The 14,939-nt window shown below is 37.7% G+C and overlaps 2 protein-coding genes across 3 annotated transcripts; one reads left to right on the plus strand and one right to left on the minus strand.

The window, feature by feature from the left end:
• Positions 1-2,284: 2,284 nt before the first annotated feature.
• Positions 2,285-8,449, plus strand: LOC113313839 (probable DNA helicase MCM8). 2 transcript variants are annotated; one of them, XM_026562627.1, is made up of 17 exons: positions 2,285-2,569; positions 2,759-2,899; positions 3,040-3,157; positions 3,349-3,571; positions 3,805-3,968; positions 4,160-4,420; positions 4,913-5,008; positions 5,181-5,333; positions 5,476-5,546; positions 5,636-5,754; positions 6,055-6,184; positions 6,704-6,755; positions 6,829-6,988; positions 7,088-7,262; positions 7,411-7,581; positions 7,668-7,781; positions 8,063-8,449. In XM_026562627.1, the coding sequence occupies exons 1-17, from the start codon at positions 2,378-2,380 to the stop codon at positions 8,111-8,113; spliced, it is 2,391 nt and encodes a 796-aa protein (XP_026418412.1). In that variant the 5' UTR covers positions 2,285-2,377; the 3' UTR covers positions 8,114-8,449. The 2 variants fall into 2 exon arrangements, with proteins under 2 accessions (XP_026418412.1, XP_026418413.1); XM_026562628.1 differs by having other exon boundaries at positions 6,838-6,988.
• Positions 8,390-11,025, minus strand: LOC113313840 (pentatricopeptide repeat-containing protein At3g09650, chloroplastic-like). Its single transcript, XM_026562629.1, has one exon. It carries the CDS (start codon positions 10,894-10,896, stop codon positions 8,611-8,613), a length of 2,286 nt encoding a protein of 761 aa, XP_026418414.1. The 5' UTR covers positions 10,897-11,025; the 3' UTR covers positions 8,390-8,610.
• Positions 11,026-14,939: the final 3,914 nt, after the last annotated feature.

Consider the following 14,939-nt stretch of genomic DNA (forward strand, 5'->3'; position numbering starts at 1 on the left):
TCGTTGGATTAGATTATAGAGTCAACTTTGTTAGGTTAGAATAGGAATTTTAGAAATGTTGAGACAAGCTCGTGTTACTCTGAAGAACCTGAAGACGTATCAGCACCAATGAAAACATCATACTTTTGTTCGAGGTTAGTAATACAAGAGTTGACTTGTTTCCATTTGTGTCTACGTTTCTTTCAAGTCGTTTATATTGAAAACATAACATGCGAAGTTATATATATATGAATCCCTAGTATTGAAGACTTGATCATTACATTATGATCAAAGTGTCAAGGAAGAATATACAAGTTGTATCATAACTTTTGTATATTAAATTATGAAGTATAACGTCTATCTTTTAAGCTTCATAATTGTAAGCTATCTTTGTAACTTCTTACTAGATTATGCAATGAAATTTAGGTTGATTCCATGCCTAGAAAACTATGTTCATCTACATGAGTTTGCAAAACTTGTTTCGTAGTTGGAAGGAATCAATGAGATTTGATGGTCCAATTCCTATTGGGGTCTATAACAGGACCGATCCATGCGTTGGGGATCTACAGTAGGACTAATCCGTATTGGGGATCTCTTGCAGACCGGTCCCAATATCAAAACGTATTCCGGTTTGTATTCACTTCAAGGTTTGTATGAATATCGAAATATGAGTTGCTATTTAAGTTCAAGATGTCCACATAATGAGTAATTTGAACATGTGCTACAATATTATTTATCAATTATTCAAAGATATTCCTTGATACTCAAGGTGAGATCCCAAACCGAAATATTTGAGAATCTTATTTAGGGTTTTCGAATTTATATGTTCAAAAAAGCATCTAGAGGTGTCGTTAATGGGAGACTAGAATCATATTGTTATTTTAGTTTTTGGTTATTGATTTGATTTGCTAACGGTCGTTGAACATTGATATTTACCTAGTTTGATTATTCTGAGAGTCTTTTTTTCTGACATAACGTCACTAAAACTAGATCAAGGATCGGCAAAGTTCAGATTTGCATCCAAACATGACTTATTTACAAGTTTCTTACTTCTTTTCTAATTCAACTGACTCGTCTGAATCTAAACATGACTTATTACATCATACTAAAAAATGAAAATAATAGAGTTATATAATTTTTTGAATCTTAGCATGACCCAAATATCCCTGAGTCAGACCGAAAATAACACATGAAATAAGAAAAGAAGAAAAGATTTAGCCTAAGTCAAACCCAACCAAACAAGGTGTTGGATGAGAGAATGCTAAAGTCTTATGGTGGACATGATATGTCATGTCACGTGGATTTTTATGGAGACATTATCAACGCACGTCTAGCATGAAAAGTGCATATACGGAAAGAGTGGTACGTGTTACTGTTTAGCCTCTCCAGAAATGGGAAGTTTCGTACTCTAGTTTATGGTAAAATGAAAAAAACTAAGAACACTCTCCACTAAACTTCTAATAATTATTACCTTCGAACTTACAAAGTATTTGTTTATTCTAACTCAAGCAATACATCGGATGTAATCATAATAATTGAGTCTGATAATTATATTCGGCTCAAAAATTATTAAACATTAATTTTAAATTTTGTCAAACATGGGCCAACACTCGAGCCAAGTAGAAAATTGTACCATACACAAATATTTTGGATTTTGATGTATGAGCGGAATCAGACCTTCACCGAGATATTAAAAAATTAAAAGGAAAACAATTTTTTTTTGATACCCTACACTAGTGGTCCCAAGACTACATCCAAACTCCTTAAATTGGAGTGGATTTCGGCAATTACAGGGTTCGAACCCCTACCTTCATAGTGGGAGGAAGCATGAGAACCATCAGACCACTTGATGGTTCTCAAAACGATTTTATATTTTGATTTAGACCAAATCAGATGCAGATGTTAAGTCAGATTCAGACTTGCACCTTGTTTGTTTATTCCTGACTCATCTGAGTCATCTGGATCCGAGTAGTATGGATCTGACTGAAATCACCTGACTTGAGTCAGATCTGACTCAATATGTTTGTTTGAGTCAGATCTGACTCAACTGACTCAAAAAATGTGAGTCAGTGGTTTGATCCCATAAGTCAGGGATATTTTGTTACCTGATTCAAACGATTCCGAATCACTGGTTATGTCTGAGTCAGAGGTCGAGTCAGATCTGATTTAAAATTGAAAACGAACGGTCTGCCATCTGACTCGCGACGAGGCAGGAGTTGACTCAGATTGAGATCGCGAGTCTGATGCAATATATATGGGGATGCGTCATTACTGAGCCACAGAATTTGGCGGGAAAACCTATCTTCGAAATTCATAAGGGAATTCAAATTCACTCCACTACTTTGCCGATTCTTTGGAGAAAGAGATACCATGCAATTCCAGTAATCTGAAACCTAAAATGTATCTAACTGAAGGAGCGATAGATGATCTAGGCATACAGAAGCATTCGATAGGATCAAATGACATATCGAAGATTTGGTCCATGTATTTCCCAGAAACCGAGTTCCCTTCAAATGATCAGCGATTAAAACTCATAACCGACCTTTCTGATTTCTTCTCTTCCACAATCGGAGCAAATCTTGTTTTTCAGGTATAATTCAAAATTGAAATTCATTTTCTGAAAATTAATATTGGCGTGGAATGTTCATCTAAGATTTGGGATTTAGGGTTTTAGATTACCTTTTAAAATTGATTCGATTTTCACTAGTACCCCCCTATTAAAACTAGGAATCTTACAATCTAATTACAAGGTACTGAAGTTTGGTTGCCATTTAATTAGGTAAAACATGGTGAAGGACCTTTGTATTTGCCGATTGATCTTCAACAGCTTCGAAAGATATGTAATGTGGAAAGTTTTTATATATTTTTAGAGGATGAACCAAGACTAGCCCTCTCATGTATGGGTGCTTCCGTTCACAAGGTGTGCATACATTAATTACACATATTTCTTTTCTATCTTTTTTAAACATTAGAAGAAATAATTTGTTTCTTTTCTATCTTTTTTAAACATAGAAGAAATAATTTGTTTTGAGTTTATGTATGGTACAATTCGTTAAGCAGGTTTTGCTGCCTAAGGGAATAGAAAGCGAGTCAGAGGATGGTATAAAGATAAATATAAGGTTGCATAATTATCCCGAGTCAGTGATTGCTTTAAAGAACCTGAAAGCTGCCTACATAGGTAACCTCGGTTATAGCTTCTAACTTCTATCATTGTTATCTTCTGTTCTCCGCTCTACCTCTTTGGGTTTTCTATTGCGCAGGCAGTATCCGATATCAATGATAATATTTAATATATGTTTTAAGTAGTGAAGGAACCAGGATGTTACGCTGAGCTGTGCTAATCTATCAAATTTGTTTGTATTATGACAGGCAAACTAGTGTCGGTTCGTGGAACTGTCGTCAAAGTAAGCACCGTCAGGCCTTTAGTCGTACAAATGACATTTGAATGTCCAAAGTGTAGCTCAAAGATTGCACGCACTTTCCCTGATGGGAAGTTTACTCCGCCAGCCGTTTGTACTCTCCAAGGTTGTAAAAGCAGAAACTTTAATCCAATTAGGAGGACTGCCATACAAATGGATTTTCAGAAAATAAGGCAAGCATTTCCATCTCTATGTCAATTTTTCATTTACTTATGATGAGGGCAATGTTTTAGTTTAACTTTTCTCGATTAGCAAAGAGATTCGTGGTTAGTCATCAGCTAAAGAAGGTGGATTTCGAAATCAAATCACGTAGCAAGTCTACAGGCTTTTCCAAGTCAGCTAGCTGGTAGTTAGGTAATTTCCACAAGTCATTTGGATCTACTAATATTATGTTTTTGTTTTTCAGGATCCAGGAGCTGTTGAAATCTGAAAATCATGAAGAAGGCAGGGTACCTCGAACTGTAGAATGTGAGTTAAGTGAAGATCTCGTTGATGCTTGCCTACCAGGGGATGTTGTGACTGTGACTGGAATTGTAAAAGTAATTAATAACTACATGGATATCGGAGGAGGTATGGAGATTAAGAATTACTTACAGATGTGCAGCCTTTTTGTTAGTTCTACTTATATCCGTGCCAATTTACACACTTTCGCCTTGTTTGTAGTTACTTCTTATCTCTCTTGATTCCTGATAGTCTTACTTTATTCATACCCTTAATGATTGCCATTATTGGCATCTTCATGCTGATTCAAAATGTTTCAGGGAAATCAAAAAACAAGAACCAAGGTTTATATTATTTATATCTAGAAGCTGTTTCGGTTACAAATTCCAAATCGCAACCGGCACGTGATGCAAAAGATACTAGTGGTGCAGTTAGAACTACAGAGCTGTCTGATTTGTATTCCTTTTCTCCAAGAGATCTAGAATTCATTATTAAGTTCTCGGAGGAGCATGGGTCCGATGTCTTTCGTCAAATACTTCAATCCATCTGTCCCTCCATTTATGGGCATGAGCTTGTGAAAGGTGCTCTTTTTAACATCATATGCTAGAATTTATATTCGTCCAGATAAATGCAAGCTGAAGTGGAAACACTATTCTTTACTCGTGCTTTTGTTTTATGGTACAAAACTGAAACCATAAAAAGAATTTATCGTCCCCAAAATTTTCCATGACTATTTTTCCCACACCGCAGATATTAAGGTTGTAAGACTCAAATATCGCTATGTGACTTGTGCCATTGAATTGTAACAATAGGACACATAGAGTACCACCGAACTTACTTTAACCTCTTACATTGTATCTTCACATCTTAGCAAGTCTTTGATTATTTATGAACATAGGTTGCACGATTAGCTAGGTCTGGCACTGCATATCTTTGTGATGCACCTACTCCGAGTAACTATTCTTAAACCAAACACCTTTTCAGGTTACGTCTTGTCTTGGTGTCTGTGCTTTTCAAAATTGACCACAGAGTGCATCCAGTTTACTAAGATTTTTATTTATTTATATTCAAAGCGGGAATAACACTGTCACTTTTTGGAGGCGTACGGAAGCATGTGATGGATCAGAATAAGGTACCTGTACGAGGAGACATCCATATCATTGTTGTAGGTAAGCTCCTGAGCTAAATTGTAGTTAACTTCCTCAATAGCTGCTTTTCTTGTAATTATTGTTGAGAACTTAAGTATCTGAAACTTCAAGCAACTGTGTTTAAGATTGTAATTGTTTCTAAATGTTTCATAAGAAACAGTGACATAACTAATGCTGAATGTCATGTGGTCAGGTGATCCTGGATTAGGGAAGAGTCAACTACTGCAAGCAGCTGCAGCAGTTTCTCCTAGAGGGATTTATCTGTGTGGTAATGGAACAACAAATGCTGGCCTAACTGTAGCTGTTGTAAAGGATCATATGACAAGTGACTATGCCTTTGAGGCTGGTAAGTATGCATAAACCTTATTCCGTGTTTTTCTTCTTTTACACTCTCTCTCCAAACACACAGATATGATATTCAATAACTGTTGAGTTTTTGATATATGCATGAAATGGTTTTCTGATTGCGCTGTATAAATTGTCAACAGGTGCCATGGTACTTGCAGATCGTGGGTTATGTTGTATCGACGAGTTCGATAAAATGTCTGCTGAACATCAGGTTATTTTCTTTATCCTTTAGTACCATTTAATTCTTGAAGTTTGAAACGTGCTTAAAGATACTTTGGGGGTATTGATTACCTGGCTTAGGCACTTCTAGAAGCAATGGAGCAACAGTGTGTCTCTGTTGCAAAGGCTGGATTGGTAGCAAGTTTATCGGCACGAACGTCTGTTTTAGCTGCCGCAAATCCCGTTGGTGGTCACTATAAGTAACAACTTCAATATCTTATGTCTGTCTTTTGTTACGATTTATTAATTATTCTTTTCACAGAGCACTGTAAGACTACTGGTAGCTAATATCTAATATCGTTCCCTTTAAAAATATATAAAATTGTAAAGATACTTCTGGTGTGCCGCTTATAATACTACCTACCAGTACTAATATCCTTAAATTTTCTCAACTATTTAATATTTATAGTGTTATTGCTGCTGTCCCATTATTCATTTGTTTGCTTGTTCATATACCAGATAATGTCTTTAAGAGTTCACATCTTCAATTCCATTTTCAGTCGTGCAAAAACCGTCAACGAAAATTTGAAAATGAGTGCTGCCCTCCTTTCAAGATTTGATTTGGTCTTCATTTTACTAGACAAACCGGATGAAGCGTTGGATATGCGATTGTCAGAGCACATAATGTCAGTAAGTTAACCTATCTAAGACCCTGCACATTAGCATGTATTGTGGCCAATGCTAATGCATAACGATATGTTAGCTTTTCAAGGACTTAATCCAACCCATTAATTGGGTTGGATTTTTTTTGTCGCATGGATATCTGATTGTTGTGAAACTTTATCTTGCTCATTCTTTTCCATTTTTTAAACTGCTTCTGTAAGAGCAAATGCTTTAACTGGCTACTTTTGAGACCCTATATGCTTTGAACATTGTATGAATGGGTGACCCCAAGCACTTTGGAATTTTGTATGCATACACATAGTTTGTGGCCTTTGAAAGTATGTGGTATGCCATGTACTTACAGTGTAAGACTGTAAGTAATCGATTCTGTAATCCATGTCAGAGCCATCAAATCCTCAATCCTGAAAATTTTACATGATTATCTACATACAGAATAGGTGGAACATAAATAATTGTTTTTGCGTAACTCTATATCAATTTAATTGCACGACGAACAGAGCATGAATGTTACTGTGTCTTTTACAGCTTCATGCGGGATATGGAGAGCATTTGCCTGCCCCGAAACGGCTCTGTAGAGGTAATGTTTTGATACTTAATATTGGCTCATATTAAAGATGAAAACTTATGTCAAATAAGATTCATCTTCCTAGGATATCCAGCTTCCAAAGGTGATAGGGACACGGCTGCACAACATGGTTCACTAGCTTCACGGCTGAGACTTGACCTCAGCAAAGACAAAGACTTTGTTCCCTTGCCAGGTCCGCTTCTTCGCAAATATATTGCTTATGCAAGGACTTTCATATTCCCCAAGTGAGTTCACAGTTTGCAACTAATCATTCTGATAACCTTAAACACGTCTATATGAACTTGAACTTTTCTTATCCTCTGTTTGATTTTTTCTCGGTATAGGATGTCTAGACCTGCTGCAGAAATTATACAGAAGTTTTACTTGCGACTAAGAGACCATAGTAATTCCGCCGACGGTACACCAATAACAGCAAGGCAGTTGGAGAGTCTCGTAAGGCTTGCAGAAGCGCGAGCAAGGTTAGAGTTAAGAGACGAAATTACAGTTCAAGATGCTTTGGTAAGTTCAAAAACATAGAGAATGCTTTAACCAATCCTTGACTAGCTGTGCATTAGCTTTTAAAAGTTTCAGTGTATTATAACTAGATTTTGAACTTTTTAAGCTGTGTAGGGGTTAATGATTCCTTAATCCCTACTTTTTTTCTCAGGACGTGGTTGAAATAATGAATGAATCCTTGTACGATAAATATGTCGATGAGAATGGCCGTGTTGACTTTGGTCGAAGTGGTGGAATGAGTAAACAGAAAGAAGCTAAACGGTTTTTAAGTGCTCTGAATAAACATTCAGAATTGCAGCAAAAAGATACCTTTTCAATTTCTGTGAGGATTGTTGTTTCTCTTAATATTTTGGCGACATTTATTGTCTCTTACAGTTTAGCTGATGGCAGGTTACCATTATGTATCAGGAAATATACAGTTTGGCAGACAAAATTGACTTGAAAGTTCCAGACATCGACACATTAGTGGATAATATGAACACTGCTGGTTACCTACTAAAGAAAGGTCCGAAGATGTATCAGGTAATACATGAATGATCATTTGAGAAATGAAGAAAGATATATATAAGCACATATTTAAGCAATCTCTTAACGAGTCTCAGGTTTGTTCGACAAACAAATATAAATCCCACACACACACAGCAATGAAATAAGTTACCTGAATGTCTGTAGGAATCAGATTTTGAGTATTATTCCGATGAATAGCAGCAGTTTGTACAGTTCTCTAATCAAGGGTAACATGTTAGGTTTACATGTTTTGGTCCCTAAACATTTGTTTACATAGAGCAAATGTGTTCTTGCAGGTTTTGTCATCATCTTATTCTCGGAGTCAGACCTCATTATCTAGGTGCTGAGGTCTTATCACCTAAGTTTCAACAGCATGAAGCCAGGGTCCTTACTTTTTCCAAGTTTCAACTATCCCGTAGTTTGTGTAAGACCTTCGTGTAATAGTGAGCAACTGTGGCAAGGAAAGTTAAGTTTTGTTGGTATCGAATTTTCAAGTACTGCACCAGAGGTGGTCTGTCTTTGCTTATTATCATTTTGGCCGAGCTATGCACATTAAATTATTGGGTTGAAATTGAGGAAGCCATTGGTGGTTATAGAAGATAACATTTGAGACTCTAGATGACTATGAAAGAAAATATATCAGATTTATATCGGTGTGTATGGTATGGATTTTTCCATCAATACATATAGAGGACATTTCTACTGAACAACAACAGGCTTCATTTGAAATTACATTTATACTTTTCTACCGCATCTTTAGTAAATCTTCTACAGTTCTGAACTCAACCACATGTCACTTCCCATTTAAAACTTCTGTTAAAGTAGCTCGTTATAAACTATGTTATCAATCGGTGGCATAAAAACTATCAGCCTCGAGCCTCCATTCACTCCCATAGTAAGAGTTGGGAAGTCCCAACCAAAACTTAAAAGCCTCGGCAGCTTTTTTCCTGTCGCTCCTTCTATCTTGTCTGGCCTTCGAAGCATGCTTACTCGTGAACATTCTTGAATGCATTTCCACATAAATCCTTGTGTATTTGGTCTTATTTGGGGATATCCCATACTCCTCCATGCAAACAACTATCTCCAAGGCTTTCTTAAAGAAAGCAGCTCTCACACATACATCAGCTAGAGTATCAAGGAGCCCTTCATCTGGTATCAACGGTGGAAGTGAAGTAGCAGAAGAAACTCCTTCCTTTTCTACCTTGCACCTTCCTTTTACTTCATTCCATAGCAAAAGAGCCTCTCCTGGTTTTCTAGCAACTGCAATCCCATTCGCAAGACTACCATAAGTAGCGACGTTCGGGTAAAATCCGTTCTCTCTCATCCTCTGAACAGTTTTTTTTGCTTCTTCAACTAATCCAAGTTTACAGTACCCTTCAACCAACATATTCCATGCAACCTGATCAACTTTCACTCTTGGGTCTTTCAGCATCTCATCAAAAACCTTTTGAACTAGCCTTGGTTGACCACTTGAAGCAAAAGCTTTCATCAAGGTGGTATAACTGACTTTACTTGGTGCAATTCCCTTGGCTCTCATCTCGTTGAAATATTCAAGAGCTCCCGCACTATCATCAATAAGTATGAGTCCATCAATCAAGATGTTGTATGAAACAACATCCGGTTCAATTCCAGCACTACTAGACATTTCTTTAATTAACTCCTTTGCATTTTCTATTTGAATTTGCTGACAGTATCCCTTGAGCAGGATATTATAGGTAATTCTGTTTGCAGGAACACCGACCCGAGCCATCTCTGTAAGAACTTGTTGAGCTCGTTCCATTGCTCCAACTTTGACCAATGCAGAGATAACAGTGGTATATGTTACATGATCAGGATGACTAGAACTGTCAGTCTGCTGCCTCATTGCCTCAAGCATTCTAACGACATCGCTGATACGTCCTTCTTTCATGTACCCTTTCATCAATGTGGTGTAAATTCTAGAATCTGGTTTATACACTTTTGGTAACAATGGTGGTTCGTAATTACTCAGAGTTGTAGGCTTAGGTAGTAACAACTGTTCGAATACTTCTCCTTCTATCTGAATAGGATTGTCTAAGTTACAGTCTCTGAGGATTTTACATAGATCATTACGACCTTCTCTCATGGCCTGAACCATTTTCTCTGCAGTTTCTAAATCATTAAAACCAACATAAGCTGCGAGGAGAGAGTGTAAAGTAGTGACACAGGGCACAATTCCTTCATCAAGAATCCTTTCCAACACACTAACAAGTAAGTCCTTCCGATTAGCTCTTGCACAAAGCTTAATCACGATATTGTAAGTAAGAACATCTGGTTTAGCACTAAACTCAGGCATTTCATCGAACAGCTGATGGAATTTCTCAGTATCACCAAGATTAGCACAAGCATTAAGTACTGCATTGAATGCCGCCGTATCTGGCCGAGCCTCAGTAGCTACTGAAGGATTCGAAAGACTCCGAATTCTCCTTGTGACAGAAGTGAACAATTTCAGGGCTTCTAAAGGACCATCATCCGCAGAGGCAGCGAGACGACTAGTAACAGCACTCCATGCTTTAACATGAGGAAGATAACCAGAATGAAGCATGGATTTGATAATTGAGGTAGCATAGAGGGTCTGACCTGCTTTGGCAGCGGCAACAGCGAGGAGCCCTAGAGCATTAGCATCGAGACGGTGAAGTTGGCGCAAGTCACGGAGACGACGAAGGACCGATTGAGCTCGAGTTAGGGATTCTTTGGTGTTTTGGTAGGATAACTGAGAGACTAATCGACTTAGACATTGGGAATTTGGGAGATGAGGTGAGTGAAAGTAGGTTAACCATGCTTCTTCTGTTTTCCTCTGTCTCAAAAGTGTTAAAAGTGCTTGGTCGGCGTTGATTGATGCGTCAGTGGTGGTGGTGATGATAGAAAGAGATTGTTCAGCGTGATTGGTACCGTGACTTCGAACTGGGTTTTTAGGTTTTGAGTTGCTGGTGGTGGAAAGAGAGTGTTCAGTTTGATTGGCACTGTGATTTCGAAGTGGGTTTTTGTATTTTGAATGGCTGGTGGCGGAGGCGATGGAGGTGGGAAGTGGTGTTGGGGGATGGCACTGGAATGAAAGTGGATTTGTTACTGAAAATTGGTTTCTTGACGATGCTGTTGTTGTTATTATCATGGTAGCTCCATATGAGAAAGAAGCAGGGACAAGAGAGAGTGTGAGGAAATCTTATCTTGAAAATGAATCTATAGTGAGCCTTTTAGGGTACTACAACTGTCCATAACCATCGAGAAAGATGGAGGAGATATTTAGGTGTCAGAACTGGAGTCTTTTGTTTCGGATTGGTTTGCGGTGGGAACTAAATCGTTTACGTGAAGGTATTGCATCCTCAAGATTGGGCATACAAGAAAATTTTGGAGCTATTGAATAAGACAAAATTAGGGTTGGAAATAGTGTTTCTAGGATATCCCTTATCCAACCTATTTTCATAAATGCGAAAATACTCCTGATTAGTGTTAATTTGATTAATTAGTTGTTAATGATTGTAGTTAGTTTAGTGTTAATTTAGGATGATAATTTTCTTTTTAAAGATAGAACTTGTTTGTTTGCAGCTGACTCGGCGTCTGAATCTGAGTCAACCCCTGACTCGGACCGAGTCAGCAGTCAGACCGTTTGTTTTCCATTTTGAGTCAGATCTGACTCGATCTCTGACTCAGACATAACCCCTGACTCGGACTCATTTGAGTCAGGTAACAAAATACCCCTGACTCATGGGACCAAACCACTGACTCACTTATTCCCGAGTCAGATGAGTCAGATCTGACTCAAAACAAACATATCGACTCAGATCCAGATGAGTCAAGTGATTTCACTCAGATCCAGATGATTCAGATCCAGACGACTCAGTTGAGTCAGGAGTAAACAAACATGGTGATAGTTAGTGGGTTATTCTAGAAAAAGAAAAAGAAGAAGAAGAGGAGGAAAAAAACTTTTTTTTTCTTTGAGTTCTTTGTGATTATTGAGAGATGTGTGATCCAAATTTGAGTGAGGAAGGTGAATCTTCATCACGTAAAGCTAAGAAAATACATATCAATTACGATGGAGATCCACAAATGGCTTATTTGTTGGATTATGAAGACGATTTTACCCAAATTCGATCTCAAACTCAACTTTTTTCTCAAACTCAAGATGATGATTTTGTGGAGCCAAATCCCGAAGATGGTACATGGATGAGGAACCCAATGCTAATAATACACATGTATGGTTGTAGACGTTGTTTAATGTCCGTTTTGTAGCTTGAATTCACCAAAAGGTTGGATTTTTGTATGTAGTTCGGCGCAACAGGGTTAGGTACGGAAGATATAATGTATGTCGAACCTTGATAAATGAGAACAGTTCGGTTTGTGCGATTGAAATATTTATACGCCGAAATGTCATTCAATTATTTTCGCGCCAAATAATTTTCATGATTCGGCTTGAATAGGATGTGCTAATATCATCCGAACCGCATACAAAAAAATTTATGAGTTACAGTGTAATGTTCGGCTCACACGTGATCCAGCCGAACATATATTTTTTGTTTTCATAAATTTCAAGTTTTATGGTTCGGCTTATAATATTAGTGGCCACTAAGCCGATTCCATGTATGACAAGTTGTTCGGCTTTATAAGTCAAACACGAATGAGCCGAACCCTTGAGCTCGGCTTTCAAATAGTAATGCGGGTGAGCCGAACCTAACCCAAAACCTGTGTGATATTGTTGTAGATTGTTTCTGAAATGGAAACTATGGAGGATCAACCACCGCCTGTTGATGTCATTCATGAAGATACTAAAGATCACTTCCAAATTGACTTGGTAGGTAACGTAATTTATGTTTTTATTAATTTTCAAGTATGTTGTATTCAAAATCATTAAGAAAACTTAACTTTTGTACTTGTGGATATGTAGACATGGAAAACTAAAGATGAAGCTGTTAAATGGGCTGAGGAACATGGTTTGAAAATCAATTGCGTCCTAGTTAAAGGTAGACAAAGCAGAAAGGAGCTGTTTGAGATGGTTTGTGAGAGAGGCGGGAAGAAAGTAAGCAAGAAGAGAAAAGGTGAGGTGCATATTGGGAAAACCGGGAAAAAAATATATGACTAAAACAAGGAAGATAAATTGTCCCTTCAAAATCGTCTTCAATTGGAACATAAATGAAAGATTTTTCACATTGAATAAAGATATGGATTGCGGTCATAACCACCCACGTCCAAAGGATCTTCATGGACATTATAGATCCGGAAGACTCAAAGTTAATGAATATGCGGAGGTAGATAAAATGACACGAGCACGTATGCCACCAAGAAAAATTCTTAGCAAGTTGAAGGCGGATGATAAGAAAAACAAGACTACGTTGCAACAAATCTATAACGCGATAAGTACTTTGATAAGAAAGGATTTGCAAGGTAGGTTGATGATGCAACAAGTATTGTGGTTGGCACAAAAGAAGAACTATGCTTTCCAAAAGAAATTGGATGAATTCGGCTATGTGACACACCTTTTTATTGCCCATATGGAATGCGTAAAGTTGGCGTTATGCTTCCCACAAGTTATCATATTGGATTGCACTTACAAGACCAATAAGTATGAGATGCCCTTGATATTGTGGTTGGTCATACGTCAACCAAGTCACCTTTCATCGTTGCTTTTTGTTTTTTGCATGATGAGTTGAAAGAAAGCTATGTTTGGGCATTGGAACAAGTGAAGTTAATCTTCCGGAAGGATGCTCTTCCAAAGGTCATGGTAACCGACCAAGAGGCGGCATTGATATTTTCTATAAGGAAGGTATTCCCGAACGCGCAAAACTTTCTTTGTACCTTTCATGTATTGAATAATGTTAGGAAAAAATGCCAACGGATAATTCAACCACTCAAGTTGAAAGAGCTAGAGGTGATTGCTAAATTATCGGATGGAGAACGAGAAGTGAAGAAGAAAAAATTCAAGAAATCATATGAGGCTAATGAAAGGATGTGGGCATGTTTCTCCAACGATTGAGATGCTTTACAATGGTCAATCACCGAAGAAGTATACGAAGAAGATGTTGCAAAACTCATTGCGAATTGGGGCGTCAAATACCCGGAAATCATTATATATTTACGCAAGCAATTCTTGGATACCAACAAACATAGATTTGTTAGTGCATTTAAAAACCACCACAAGCACTTTGACAACCAAGCTACAAGTATGGTAGAGTCGGCTGACTGTCGTTTGAAGAGGAATCTATTTGGGTTCGACTTATATGAAAAACACAATAACAAGCCGAACCATATAAGTTTACCAAATATAGTGTTATGATGCTTAGGTTCGGCTTAAACAATTAAATTCGTAAAAGCCGAACCCTAATAAAACTAAGTTCCGCGTAAAACTAAAACCTAATATTGAGCCGAGCTTAGTCATGAAAATAGAACTAAAGTGTGTAAACTTACCTGAAACATGGTGAAATAACTTCCAATATTTTTACTTGTTAACCTAGAGGCAGTTCCAAGTTGCTCGAATAGGAAAGAAAGGGTTTAGGTTCCCCAAGAGTACTTGTGGCAGATTTTCAAATCCCTTAATAATTGAAGATATTGAGCATTAACCTTGTTCCCATTGTTATCGGGAAATATAACACTTCCTAGGGTATACAACAAATATGTCGTAGCAGTGCGCCTAGCTGTGACCTCGTCCATAGCCATCTCTCCCTTTAAAATTTTCTCTTTTGTGTCTCCAAAATACTTTTTCAAAGCGGTGAACTTGATTTTCTTCAACTTCTTTGTGCTAGAATCCACAAACTTTACCTCTTTAGCAGCGCAGGCAAACTCCAATTCTGTCTTGTCTTTTGGCCAACCTAGAGTTTCCTCAGCAAGTAAATACAACTCATCCCAAGTCATTTCATAAACTGCTGAGTTCACATTTTCCCCCTTCATTCTAAGACCACTGATCTTCTGTGCATCATCGGCAGTAATTGACATCTCGCCAAAGGGGAGATGAAATGTGTAAGTCTCCGGACAAAATCTCTCACAAAATGCTGAGTTTGTAACTGCATCAAATTCCTCTCATGCATAGAAAATAGCAGGCCATAAACCAGAACCATGTACTAAAGCCACCACCTCAGAAGCCTCTTTGAAAATATCCCAATACGCGGCACTCTGGTGTCTAAGTACGCGTACTGCACCTCTGTGATCCGGAGTCTCATAGATTCT

The sequence above is a fragment of the Papaver somniferum genome, chromosome 9, assembly GCF_003573695.1.
Source record: "Papaver somniferum cultivar HN1 chromosome 9, ASM357369v1, whole genome shotgun sequence".
NCBI lineage: Eukaryota > Viridiplantae > Streptophyta > Magnoliopsida > Ranunculales > Papaveraceae > Papaver > Papaver somniferum.

What these genes read in the sequence shown, in the direction of transcription:
- LOC113313839 (XM_026562627.1), top strand. Translation starts at nt 2,378, where the DNA reads ATGTATCTAACTGAAGGAGCGATAGATGATCTAGGCATACAGAAGCAT. An exon ending in TGGGTGCTTCCGTTCACAAG is followed by an intron (nt 2,900 to 3,039) that starts GTGTGCATACAT and finishes TTCGTTAAGCAG; the next exon opens with GTTTTGCTGCCTAAGGGAAT. An exon ending in CCCGAAACGGCTCTGTAGAG is followed by an intron (nt 6,756 to 6,828) that starts GTAATGTTTTGA and finishes TCATCTTCCTAG; the next exon opens with GATATCCAGCTTCCAAAGGT.
- LOC113313840 (XM_026562629.1), bottom strand. Translation starts at nt 10,896, where the DNA reads ATGATAATAACAACAACAGCATCGTCAAGAAACCAATTTTCAGTAACA.